The 13,795-nt window shown below is 40.5% G+C and overlaps 1 protein-coding gene across 5 annotated transcripts in view; it reads right to left on the reverse strand.

Moving 5' to 3' along the window:
* The window catches only part of CEP112 (centrosomal protein 112), a 153,133-nt gene that overhangs the window by 93,675 nt on the left and 45,663 nt on the right, over window positions 1-13,795 (reverse strand). For all 5 annotated transcript variants that reach the window (XM_063409467.1, XM_063409466.1, XM_063409465.1 and 2 more), the window contains exons 18-19: window positions 5,734-5,869; window positions 2,495-2,602 (exon numbers count right to left, since the gene is read on the reverse strand). In XM_063409467.1, coding sequence (XP_063265537.1) covers window positions 2,495-2,602; window positions 5,734-5,869 — 244 coding nt within the window. The remainder of the gene's footprint in view (window positions 1-2,494; window positions 2,603-5,733; window positions 5,870-13,795) is intronic.

Genomic DNA, 13,795 nt, shown 5'->3' on the forward strand with positions numbered 1-13,795 from the left:
GGCAACTGAATTGTCCAGGTTGCCATCAGTGCTATCCCTGGCAACTCACCATGACAGACAACAAAAAATAAACCTGTAGGGCAATATCCCTTCCCTTTTTATGTCTAAATTTCATTTGACAATTGGATTCAGACACTTGAGGCAGAACATCTTGAAGCAACCATTACATTTCTCAGGTAGCTAAAATACCCAGGTTTTTGGTTGGGTGTCTATTCCCAACTGGAAGTCTGCTGGAGCCCTGTCAAAATACATCCCCACTTCCAATTCAGTGCTTTATTTAAACACTTTAAATCAATGTGTTCCTCACCAAGCAACAACCAAAGAAATATGGCTAAAACAAGGCAAAGAAAAGTCTGCTTTAAAAATGGCTTAGAAGTTCTGAAGCATAAATAGAGAGCAGAGCAGAAAACAGGAATTGGAAGTACTGAAAGGAAATTTTAAGAGTGGAAGAACTGAGCTCATCCTGCTCCGTGGTGGGGCTGGAGGGGCTTTGTGCCTTCCGAGAGAACCTCGCTCCCAGTGATAACCCCTGCAATCTGCAGGAAGGGCCATGTATTCTTCGTGCTCACCAGCTTTCAAAGAACATTCCAGATGAAGTACAAAGAGAAATAAATTTTTAAAAAGGGCATAAACAGGATTCCACTGAAAATTCTTCTGAGGCTCTCATTGTTTAGCAGTTTAGGGCTGAAACCCTTGGGTTCCAGTGATGTCTCATAAAGCTTAGCTGTTCTTTCTTCCAGTAAAAGCAGCTATCCAAAATAAAACAAATGGCAAGCAGTAAACATCCCAGTGAAAAATGCTTTCACTGATGTTTACCACAATATCAACAATGTTACAGAATAGATTCATCAAAAATTTTTTAACTCTTATAATTATTTCTTGCTTTGTGGGTTTTTTTGACACAGTCTTGGGAAGGTCTGAATATAAGAAGACACATAAAACCAAACCATGACAATAGGAGACACTATCATTTGCCTTTAGTGTGCCAAGTCAGCTGAGTACTGACAGAAAATTTTATCTATTTTATTTATCTTTAGTGGATGTTACCATGGATAGTAAACAAAAATTACCATTTGTAGGTAGGAATAGGAATGTTGTAACTCCTGATACTCTGCAGGTTAGCATTTATCTCTACAGATTAAAATCTGGGATGGGAAAATGGGAACAAAATCTTTGAATAAATGCTTACTTTGGACTTTAAAGGTGCGCCACAAATTATGAGAACTGTAAAGAAAAAAGTGAGCCAATCATATCACTAAAATGATGTGAAAATATGATTAAATAAAAAATTCCAGTTAAAGGCAGATGTCCAACTGTGACACTCCCATCTCCCTCCTTTCAGCGTGTCCCTGCCACACCAAACTTCCCCACCTTCCCTGCACAAATCCCCGGTATCTCTGACTATTTCTGAATCACTAAATGCAGGAATCCTCATAAATAACATCTCCCAGTTAAGCTGAACACCTGTGAGATGTCCCCCACCCTTCCAGGAGCCAGCGTGTCACCTCTGTCAGGTGGCAGCACAAGTGGTGACGTTGACAGTTCTGAGCGAGGACAGGGAAAATGCTTTGATCTGACCCAACAAATTCCCTTCTGTTCCAAGAGCCACACACAAACCACACCATTGTTCCTGCCCAGCACAGAGCAGGGGTCTCTCAACACCTACCAAAGTGATCTTGTTCCTTAATTCCCTGAAAAAGCCCTTTCCAGATGGACCAGAGCAGGCCTGGCACCAAAGCCAACCGCAGTGTTTCATCCTCTCACAGCACAGAAGATAAACAGAAACGAAACCACATTTCCCTGCTGGAAAGGCAAGCTTAGATCCACACAAGAACGGTGATAAGAGAGAATTTTTATGGATTAACCACCTCATTGCTACAGAGTACTAAAAACCTCCTTTCAATCCATCAGCAGGTGTTACCAACAAAGGCCACTTTAGTTTCATGACCAAATGTCTGGTGGTGCAGCTCCTCAGCTCCCAAGTCTGTATCACGCATTAATTTCTCTACTTCTGCTTTTCCCCCCTTTACATTTCACAGCACTACTTGAACAAAACTTTCTTGTCTCCACCCAAACGTTTCCTGAGTATTTCCCAACCCTGAAATTACATTACAAAGAAGAAAATCAGGATCAGTGGGCCAAAACAAGCATTCGTACCGAACACTCCCCGTGTCAAATGTGATAAAAAGAATAAACCGCTGTTTCTTGACAAGGAGAGAAACAGATAATGCATTCAATAATTGAATCTGGTGATTATGAAAATAGGTGTTGCCACCTGTGAGCCTGGGAAACAATTTGAGAGAGTCGGAGGTACAAAGGGTTGTGAAAGGAACAAAAAGTATTTTCTGTGCAGGTCGTCCCCCCTCCATGCCCACCACAAAACTCTGCATTTCTATAAATTGTGTTTTTATAGGAGAGACAGCAACACACAGTGACCTAGGGCTGCAGGAAGGGGTGTTTTCTCCCCTCCACCTGGAGGAGTAAAGCTACTGACCTGTTCTTCATATCTTTTCTTGATCTCATCCAACTTGCAGGAGAATTCTTGGGCTTGCTTTTCCCGGAGCAATTTTGATTTCCTTAGATCTGCTTCAACCTCTGCTATCTACATGGGAAAAGAAAGGGAATATTTAATTTTTTTTTTTTTGAAAAGGCATAGCTTGAAACGTTCTGACATTTCTGCAGTTGTTTGTAAACCATCAAAGGGGAGAATATCACTTGTTGGGAATGATAACACTGTTTGTGTGTGGTGAAAATGAATATTCAGTGTCTACAGGATTATTAGTTACTCAAGGACATGGTGATCACTGTTGTGCCACTCCCTAATAACAAAGGACTGGCTCAGTTTTTCACTCAACACTGCAGCATATCCCATTGAAATTAAGTGAATATTTTCTCTAGACATATTTAAGACTCAAATCTATTTCACTTAAAAATACACTGCCTGTGGAAATTCAAGGGAAATCATCTGAGTCAGAGCATAAACTCCAGATTTAAACCAAGTTTACATTAAATCAGAAAATAACTTTAAATAACTTAAAAGAGAATTATTTGGCTGCAAGTTAAGTCCTCTGAAGATAGTCATCGCCTATGAATAATGAGCCCCACAGATTCCAGCACGCAGCATCAAGGAAGCAATTTCACAACTCAATTAACAAAGGCTTTTGTATCAAAAGCACAACTGCTAGCTGTACATCAGGCATGTTTCCAAGGGAATATATATAAATATATATATGTAACTACTGCAGTGCACACTCATCAATGACTTTTAGATCTAGACCCCAACACAAGCAGGGAATAAACTGTGTCCTTAAAAAGAGAAAAGAGCTGGAGGGGTTTGAAGGACCACAAGCCCATCTGCTCCACAAAAAGAAGAAATCCATGAATTTCTGAACCACGAGCCAAAATCCTGCTTGGCCTAAGGGAGTGCTCAGTGTTCCACAGATGTCTGTGCCAATTGGCCTGGACATCACTCCCCAGCCAGGAAGGAGGAGAAAAGGCAGCACTAGGAGAGGGAAAAGCATTTTATTGCAGAGTACTCCAGCAGGAAAGGAAGGGACTGGAGTCAAATAGAAAATGAAAAAGAGAGCAGTGAGGAAGCAGCTCACTGCTACTATCTGCCATTAAGAAAAGGGACTGCAATCAATGTTTTATGAATAATTTTCTTCCGGCTCCAAACTTGCTCAAGTTGCATGTCCATGGCCATATTTTACTCAATAAAACCCAGAGAAATAACAGATCTTGTTACTGCACTAAAGGAGATTTTTTTTTAAGAGAATGAAAATGTTCTAAAAAGTGAAATAGTAAAAAACATATGCAAAGATGCTTTAAATCTGCTGGCTTCTGCAGTTTGTGCATTAGGCCACATTCATCTATTTCCAGCAACTGCAACAAAGGCTCCTGATCTTTATTTGCCAAACCCAGGAAGCCCCAGACCCACAGTACCATGACACAGTCTCTGGATTATTTCTCTTTTTTTAGTTACTACTGGAAAAAATGCAGATCTTGCAGTTAAACATGTGCCACCCACCCATCAGTGGCCATCAGGTGACTCTTAATAATCACAAGCTCGACAAAATAGGAAGCAGATGGCAAAATAAATTATATTATCATAGAGCCAAACTAAAGAATCAAATATTGATTGCAACAACTGAAAATGACCCCATCCTGCTCATCTCCATAATTAACTTTATCTCATACCAAAAATGGGTTTAAAGCCCAGTATTACTAACAGATAAAAGCACAGTGTTGCTATGGCTACTGCAGTTGTTTTGTAAGTAATGCATCCCACCTCACCACAAAACATAGAATTTTCCAGTATGTTCAATGTACTGGGGGATTTATCTAAGAGTGTGTGGATGCAGAGGAATGAGAGAGGCCAAAGCCATGAAGAGAGAGCTTTAGCAGTGTTCCTTTGATGTATTTCCTTGGACCTTGGTTCCTGTAGAATAGAACCATTGAACTGTACAATATCATTTAATATTTCTAGATTTTAGCACCCAAGAAGGGAAAGAGCAAACCTCTGGCTGATTCACAGAGTTCAGCAAAATTGACTTTCTAAATTTCCCAGAACGCAGCAATATTCTGAAAGAAATTTACTGTCATTTTAAAATTATGGTCGATGATGTTTTCCAAATTCTTTTGCACTTCCTTATGTTTTGGATTGGCTTTCTTTGCTGAAGGCTTTTTAAGTGAATGAAACTATTATTAGCCTTTCTAGAATTAGACAACATTCCTTTTGGAACAGAACTAGGATATTATTTTAAGTCATCATGAAGAAATTGCAGGAGGGTCACACAGTACAGAAAATGTCAGATTAAAATTGTAGGATTTGTTGTATTGCCCTTGTGGCTCTGGTTTGCAGAACACATCTTGCTTTTATAAGTTTGTTCTTGCTTTTTTTTTTTAATTTCCAATTTCTATTATTTGCTGTCTGTGTGGGTCTTAAAAATATCAGCAGTGAAGATTTTCAGAAAACTCTGAGGACAACAAAAAGGGAATTTCCTCAGTCCTAAGGCAGCACTCTGAGCCACCCATCCCAGTCCCAGCCTGCAGCCCCCTCCTGTCAGAGCCAGGTTTGGTCAAGGCAGGTGAGGTTGTAATCCAGAATTACAGAGATCTCAACCACAGGAGGAGTTAAGGAAATATCCCTTCTCTCCCCCTCTTTTTGATCACCCATTGCTTGTTCCTCATTTCACTCCTTGGGCTGCTTTTATAAACTCCCAGGAGAACGGTTTAACTACTGTTTGCTCCTTAAGAAATTCAAGCCACCAAAATCCCTCATTTTCAGCGACAGAAAAGTGGATTTTTCCATCCTCTGCACACGACTGCCAGCAGCCACCATGGCTCTGCCCCTGTTTGGGCTCAAACTGATTACAGGAGCTCATTAATGGAAGACAGAGTCGCTGGGAAAAGAGTAGGAAGCGACACATTTAAGTGGGAAATGACAAGCGTTGTTCCATAGGGTGTATAAACTAACACTTTATACTCTCACTCCTGAAAAATCCCTAATCAGTATCATAACTGCAGATATCTTTGTAACAATGACAATTCTGGCTTTGTCAGGAAGATGAAACAGCCGCCACCATCCCTTTCTGACTCGCCGCAAAGACACTACATTGTGAAAGATTTTGATGTCGCACTCTCAAGTGGAGCATGTTTCTGGCATTATAAGATCAGAATCCGCTATCCCACTGCGCCAGAGTTTCAGAAAGGCTGGCATTGTGACCTCCTCACCCGCTGTTTCATTTCAGCAGAGTCTTTCTCTGAGTTCAGCTCCACCTGCCGCTTAAACTCCTCCAGGGCAGCGCCTGCCTGCTGGGCCTGCAGCCTCTGTACCTCCGTCACCCGCCTCAGCTGCTCCTCCTTCTCCCTAGAAAGTCACAGAAAATTTTCAGAGTTCAAGTATCAAATAAAAGAACAAGTGTGCTGGTGTAAAAGAGAGCCCTTTAACCCGATCAGTTTAAAATAGTATTCAGATTTCAATTTCCTGTCCCAGCTTCTGCCCAGCTTCCCTTTGCAGGGCTTTGAAGAAGGCGATGGAAGGCCGGAGTTATTTTCGCTTTCTCCGATTGAATTTCACACGCCCAAACACGGCGGCCACAGCTCACAACAAAACCTCCACCTTCAAAGTCTCTCTTCACTTCAATGGCTCTCTGCCCACTGCAGGACTCCCTTTATTAATCTAATTAATAATATTTAATAATAGTAACAAGAAATAAATCATAACAAACTGATTTAAATCATTAAATTAGATTTAACATCTCCCAATACTCAAACAAACTCTTTTTAGCATGATTGCCTTTCCAGATTTAAAAAAAAACCCAAACAAAAAAATTATCCCAGTGCCATCTTTGCTCAGGCAAGGTGCAGGATTACTCCCTGCTTGTCATAAATCAAAATGCAAAGCAGGGTAATGTGTGACACGTGGTTCTTTCTTAATCTATTAGAAAGCCATAATGCTGTGATGTCTATTCAGCCTTTACAGTAATGACACATGTTAAACCTCTGTGCAAAGATATTTCACACCAACAGCCTACACTATTTGACATATTAAACCTGATATATCTACAGAAATCAGGCTGGGCTTCTTCCAGTTGGATGGTAGATCAATAGGAATGTTTCTGTAATATTTTATGTACATTCACATATATGGAAAGATAGAGACATTCATCATACTGACACACAAGGTAAATTTATGAATATTTCAGGAATTTGGATGTGAGTGCTCAAATATTACTAACTTTTCTGAACTTGTTCCTGGTTTTGTTATTAGCTTTTTTGTGACACGTTCCTGCTCCCACAGGCCAGCAGAGCTGCCTGACTTTGTGTTCAGACACTGGAGAACACGATGGTGGCATCGAGGGACAAAGCTGGCTCCACCCATGGCTTGTAACAGAAGACACATTCAAACAGACCTGGGGCTGACATTTTCATTTTCCAGGCAGAGGAAGTACCTCAACGATAAATTTCCCATTTTGACAGGAATTATTTCCATATAAAACAAAGAATCTGACACATAGGAGATGGAAAAGCCCAGCTAATTCATCTCGTCTGTCACCTTGCCAGCACTGGAGGAGCTGCAGCAGCACTGAGAGAGCCTTTCAGAAAGGTCAGGAAGCTGCCAAGCCCAAAGTTACAGTATTCACATCCTCTTCTGTGGTTTGCAGACCAGACTTTGACAATAGGACAAAGAACATAATCCTACATCTTCACAAAGAGGCTGTTTGCAGTGCAGGAGAGCAGGGTAATTCCATTAGCAAAGAGATCAAAGAAATGCCACAAGCCCTGAGTCAGTACATTGCTGTTTACTTCTAGAGGATTTTTTCATGATGCACATTTAAAAAAAAAAAAGATTTTTTTTGATGCCTCACTCACAGCTGATGGAATAATTGAGAATATGGAGACTGCTCCTCTCCTCACAGAAAATGGAAAATCTCTTTCTTCCCCAGCAGAAACTGGAGGAAAATGGAACAGAATCCTGTTCCATTAATTTTGGTGATGATTATTTTGGGGTTTTGTGTTCTTAGAAGACCTGTGCAAATTATCTTCAAATGTGCTAGAGAGCATCCATCACCCCTCCATATATTCTTTATTTCTACAGCCTCACTGATTCCATCTCCTACACTCCTCTGAGGGGGAAGCACATCTGTGTTAATCTGAGCCACCACATTCCCCACTCATTTATGAGACAACAAAAATTACATGTCAAAAAGCAGCACTACCAAAACCAACATTTCTTTCCCCATCTAAACTCAAATGACAAAATATCATTTAGGATTTGAATTCCTCCTGCAGAGGATCCGAAAGATCCAAATTCCAAGCACAAGACTCATCCAGAATTCCTCAGAATGGGCACAATGATCGCTGTCTGATGGGACAGTTCATCTGCTCCTGCTGCCTGCCTCAGTTATCCCCCAAATCCCACATTCCAGGGAGCTGCTGAATACAGACATTTTTAATTTTACAGCTGTTTGACACTGGATTACATTAAGGACATCACTCCCCTCTCCCACAACAAAATCTGCCTCAGAAAGAAGAATATGTAAGAGCTCTGCCCACATTTGTTACCTTGAAGAGACCATGGAGAGAGGAAAACTTCTCCTCCCAAAGATCCACAATTCAGCTCTGGGCCCTGGATATCAAACCTCTCTCCCTGCAAAACACACCTAACACTCTATTCCACACTGGAAGCAAAACCAAAAATCGAAGCTTATTCAAGCACATCCACACTGCCAAGTGTCACTGGGACAACAGCTTTGGTCCAGTCAGGTGGACACACAACAAATCTAAACAAAAGGAACAAGAAATGAGTCCCCGTGCTCTTAGTGAGGCTCCAAATTTATGCATCTTCTTCCTTAGGAAGATATTTTTATTTGGAAATATTATGATGTCAACTTCTAGGAATGTGGTTTTATGTACCTTCCTTTCTTTTAAGGACTTAATCCCATGAATAAATGCAACATCTCATTATAAGCAGGAAAAAAACTTCATTTTTAAGGATGTGGGAGCCAGAGCTCTCTATTTTTTGTGCAGTTCAGATTTGTACAGAAGCTTAGAAAACCTGTACAACAATGGCCCCTGGTTCACAAATATAAGAAAAGCTTCACTTTTTTTCCCAAGACTGCGAGCAATGTGCCTTGCATGAAGCACTCAAACATTCACTTTGAAGATTATTTTTTTCAGTTGGACTAGTTGTGGGGCCCAATACAATACAATTACATCACTTAAATCCCCTAAAGCTCAGCCAGCCTGAATATAAAAACAGGGTGAATTTACTCTTTGCCCCCAATTTAAAAAGCAGCAAATTCCTTTTGTTTCAGTGTATAAAGGACATGGCAACAGAATTAGGAGCCTTACATGGCACAAACCAGCTCAGGGAAAGTTGACTGTGAAGTCCAGAATTTCAATTTCAGGAATCAGCACCCTGAAGTGCTCTGATAAATGGGAAATACAAACATCTGATGTGCTTCCTCTTTATGTTTAATCATAAATATTTGTCTTGCTCTGTAAAATGTCTTCCAAGAGGTAACAACTGAACACGGTGAGACTCTACAGCACTGCATTAACAAAACACAGGGCAATTCAGGGGTTAAAGGAAAGGTTAATTAAATTTGGGATGCCCCAGCAAATGTTGAATCAACACCTTCCTGGAGGGCTCCCACCATTCCCTGAACAACAGCAAGGGCTCAGCAACAGCACAAGGAGCAGCAGATGCACCTGGCTGGGTCAGGCTCATCAACAAATTAAAATATGAAATGCACTTTAAACACAAAGTGCCAGCACACACTGAACACACGTGGGACAGAGAGTTCCACACCCCAGGAGCAAATCCACAGCCAAGCTCCCTGTGTGTCCTTCAGAGAGATCTTCAGTGACATGGGAAATAGTAACAGACTGTGAAACTCCTCATGTTTTGTTATAAAATTATAGCAGGCTTTAATTCACAAAGAGGCAAACTCCTCTCCAGGTTTTCCAAACCTGCTGGCAGCACAGCCCACTGAATCCCAACCGTACCAGAGAACAGAGGCAGAGCAAGGAATTTCTGTAAGGATGTATTTTGCCACTGAATAAGCTTCTGAAACTTCAAATTCTGATGGACTCCACAAGAGGGAGAGGCTCCATCCCTTGTCTCTCTCCCAGGTTGTTATGGCTCTGGTTTATGCCTGGAGATAAACATGAATCCCAGAATATCTCGAGTTGGAAGGAACCCATACTGAGCCCAACTCCCTGCTTCTCACAGGGCTACCTAAAACAAAATCATTTGAACTGAGAGAAGGCTGAGCTATGGGAAAGCAGAGTGATGGCTGAGCCTGCAGCCCCACTGAGGATGCTGAGATCCTGCTGGGAGAGGCCAGGCTCTCCTGCTATTCCCACATTACACATACTCCAACCCTGTGTATTCAGATTTGCTCTACTCACACAAGTCTTTGCCCATCCCTTCCTCTCTTTCCTAAATATTACTGCTTCTGAGGGAAAATTTGCTCCCTACCAAACTGCCAACTTGCTGGAGGATACTGTTGTCTCTACAAGCCTTCCTTTTTTATTTAATTACAAAATAAAAAAAAAATTGACTCTCACTAATATGTGCTGAAACAAAACCAGTTATCACTGTTTATATAATTTGTATAGATTAAAAAACCCTTTTAAACCCCCTCCTATATAAACACATTTCCAAATGAGAGCATAATTTCTTTCACAATACACAGCAAACTGTGTAGCTGCAAACACAGCCTGCATCAAAACGTTACCAAAATTCCCATGTAAACCAAAATTCAGGAATTTCACCTTAGTATCTTCAGTGTCTACAGATGTGAGGACCCATCCAGTGTACAGACACAAACATTTGACTTTACATGGGGAAATTTAGGCAGAGCCACGATCCTGGTCCTGATCCCAGAGAGTGCCTCACATGGAGATGCTCTGGTACTGCCAGGACTCCATGAAATGGCAGCAGTTTAATGAATTAATTAAATTTATAGCCAAATGCAAGACCCATGCTACCACTTTTTAGTACCACAACCAGTAAAAACCTCTCCCTGCATCACCCTCTCTGACCTAACTCCTAGCATGCAGATATTCCACTACATAAATAAAGTATTCAAGCCTAAAATCCCCCTGTAAAGGAAGGGGTTAATGGGTTCATTAAGAACAATGCTTCTGCAGTAACACCAAATCTGTGAAACACACAAAAATCAATTTTGCTTTTCCTGCTCTGTTTTTAACACGCAGTGACAGCTTTGGGCATCACTGCAGCCATCCCAGCTGAGGCTGGAGCATCCCTCTGCACGGGCTGGGAATCCCAAAAACAACGAGGAATAACCAGGGCTGTGGCAGCCCCAGACAGATGGAATCTGTGCAGAACACTTCTTCTTTTTGGTGTGGAGAGGAAGAGAGGCAGTGTGAAGTCATCCAAGCGGAATGATAACTAAACCAAAGCCAGATCAAAGGAGCGAAGAAGAAAGACTGAAATGTGAAGCTGAAATATTTATTGCCTTCAAAACATCATCCCTATCCTGTCCCTGGGCACTTTAATATTTCGGAGTTGTTAGAAAGCATTCTAACTTGTTTTATCATTTCAAAGAATTAAAGCCAAAAATATAAAGCAAGAAATAAATATGAAGTGTTCCCCAATAATAAGAATAAGATGAGCTTGTCTTTACGAGAAAAAGCACAAATCCACTTATAAATTGTTTACAGTTTGCATAATTTGAGATGTTAGCATCAAAAAGCTGGTCTGCATTCCTTCAAGTAAGCTGCAACAATGGAAGATATTTACAATGCAATTATTGTTTTAAACTATACACTTATGTTTAAAATAAATCATGAGATAATATTAACAAACTAAATCACTTCTTAAAGCCCTTAATGAATTCAGAGCAAGTAATACTCCACGTGTGCAGTATCACACTGAAATAAGAATAATGCATTACATTCAAAATTAATGGCTCACAAATTAAGTCGACATTGGTTAAACACACTAATAATTATTATATCTATTTCTCATTACAATAATGACAGGGCACTGTTGTGCTAGGTGCTGTGCAAACAGAATAAAACAGCAACTGCCAAATGATGAATGTGATGTGGGTTAAAAGGCTGGGCAAGTGTTGTAAATGTGGCTGGAAAGGAAAACTTGGTAATTTTTTGCTCCAGACTGCAGAAACTGTCTCTGAGATTTAGATCCACCACATGTAGGAGAGAGCACAGAGGCTCAGCCATCAAGGGAGGAGGATTAGAACAGAGATTAAATAGTCACGGCTTTCCCATGCTGAGACCACAGCTAAACCTCAGCAAGGACAACACGGAGAGGAGAATTAGAGAGACAGGTGTAGATAATGGCTTAGAAAAGGGGAGACAAGTCTGTAATTAAAAGGTGGCCCAGAAAGCCAGCACAGACAGCAAAGAGATTCATGAGGTACCCAAAGAAGAGCAGCAGAGAAGGCAAGGATGGAGATCAGAGAACAGCGCTGTGGCACTGAGAGCTGGGGGGCGAATAAAATAAACCATCCAAGGACAAACTATGTGAGAAATCAGCAGGCACAGGACAGAGCCAGGCAAGGAGAATCACTTAACACTAACAAAGCACAGCCCAGGGTGTGCGAGGAGTGACACAGCCAACAGCAGTTGGCAAAGCAGAGATGCCGAGGATGAACTGCCAGGAATAAAACTGTTAAGGAGGTACGAGGGTTCAGAATTCATCCTGTCATTCTACTGACTTAAGGTAACTATTTTTATGGTTAAAATAATTGGTTAGTTCAGGATTCAGAGTAATCATATTCATGTTGTAGTAGACAATAAAGATATTTAATTCTGCAGAACCATGAGTGTCTACTTGGCTCACTGGTTTCCTCTTTCCAAGGACATGGATTGTCACAATTTTCTTTTCCTTAAAAGTACTGTTTGAATTTTCAACTTCAACTCCTCCATGAAGGTTGGTTGTATTGTTGCCAAAGCTGAAGGAAAGTTGTACAAAGTACATAAAAAGTAAAAGCAAAATTAAGATTATGGTATGTAACTGAAGTAGGGCAATCACAACCATCAAGCAACAACAAGGAACAAGGTTTTTCCTTGTACTGTTCTGTAGATGGATTCTAAGTGACCCAAAGGAGGTGACAGCCTGAAACTTTTTGTGCTTTTTAACAATCAGTAATTGAATATTTGAATTCAATCTTTTAGCCAACTGAAAGCTTTTCTCATTTCATCAATGTTTTGGGCATTGAAATAAGAGAAGTCAGAAATCTGAAAAATACACTGATGTGAGAGGGGAGCCTTTGGAGTAACAAGGGAACAATTCTGCCATTAGTGTTGATCTTTGTATATTCATTTAATCAATGCGACCACGATAATCCTTAACTACATTAATTATTAGAACAGCAATTTACAGCAATTAATGAGGTGCTACAGCAATGTTCTTCACTCACAGGGCAATACTTTTCATTTCATAAGCTGTGTGCCATATCAAACCACTTTCATAGTTGTTATCACTAAAAAGATGTCGTGTGATATCTCTATAACCATCTTGAGGGACGTAACAGTCCCAGAGCCAAGGATTAAAAATCAAATGTTACTTTTTTTCTGTACAACTGGTGCCTTCCTTTCAATACATATTTCATTATTGCCAGTAGGTCTCCAGAGAAACGGGGGGGGAAAGAAAATGAAAGGCTGTAAATAGTTAATAGAACACTTTATTTTTGCTTTTAAGTGAGACTATTAAACAAAGCTACCACATTTTTGAGCCCTCTGTTCAGGCTCCACGTTGTGGCCCCTAGAGTGAGGGTTAGGGAATGTTTACAATATGCTGGAAACTTTGACTGGGTTTGCTCTAAAAGGTTTCAGATGCTCAAGCACAGCACCAAGTGGGGAACAGCTGCTTGGTTTTCCACTGATTCTTAAAGGAGAAAAAAAACCCAACAAAATATCTCAACTCAAAACCCACCCTAGCAAAAACACACACACAGTTTTAAAGAGTAAAACTGGATCTCAACTCCTCAGCCACATCACATCACCACTGTTTTAAAATCACAGATGTGGCTTTTTTCATCAAATTGCAATTGCTGTAACAAGACAACCCTCAACATTTTAATAAAAGATAATGATGAACACAATCAACATGAGTATAAACTCTTAACAATGCTCTTTTATTGCAACACTTGGAATTAAAGACAATGCCTGCTCATATTCCTTTAATTATTTCCGGCTTTAAATACTAATAGCTTTTCCATTCTGACAAGAATTCTCTCCACACACAAATGCTTCATTTTCAAGGAAAAATGGAATTAACTACAGGAAAACAGCT

This window comes from Prinia subflava, chromosome 12 (genome assembly GCF_021018805.1).
Source record: "Prinia subflava isolate CZ2003 ecotype Zambia chromosome 12, Cam_Psub_1.2, whole genome shotgun sequence".
Classification (NCBI taxonomy): Eukaryota; Metazoa; Chordata; class Aves; order Passeriformes; family Cisticolidae; genus Prinia; species Prinia subflava.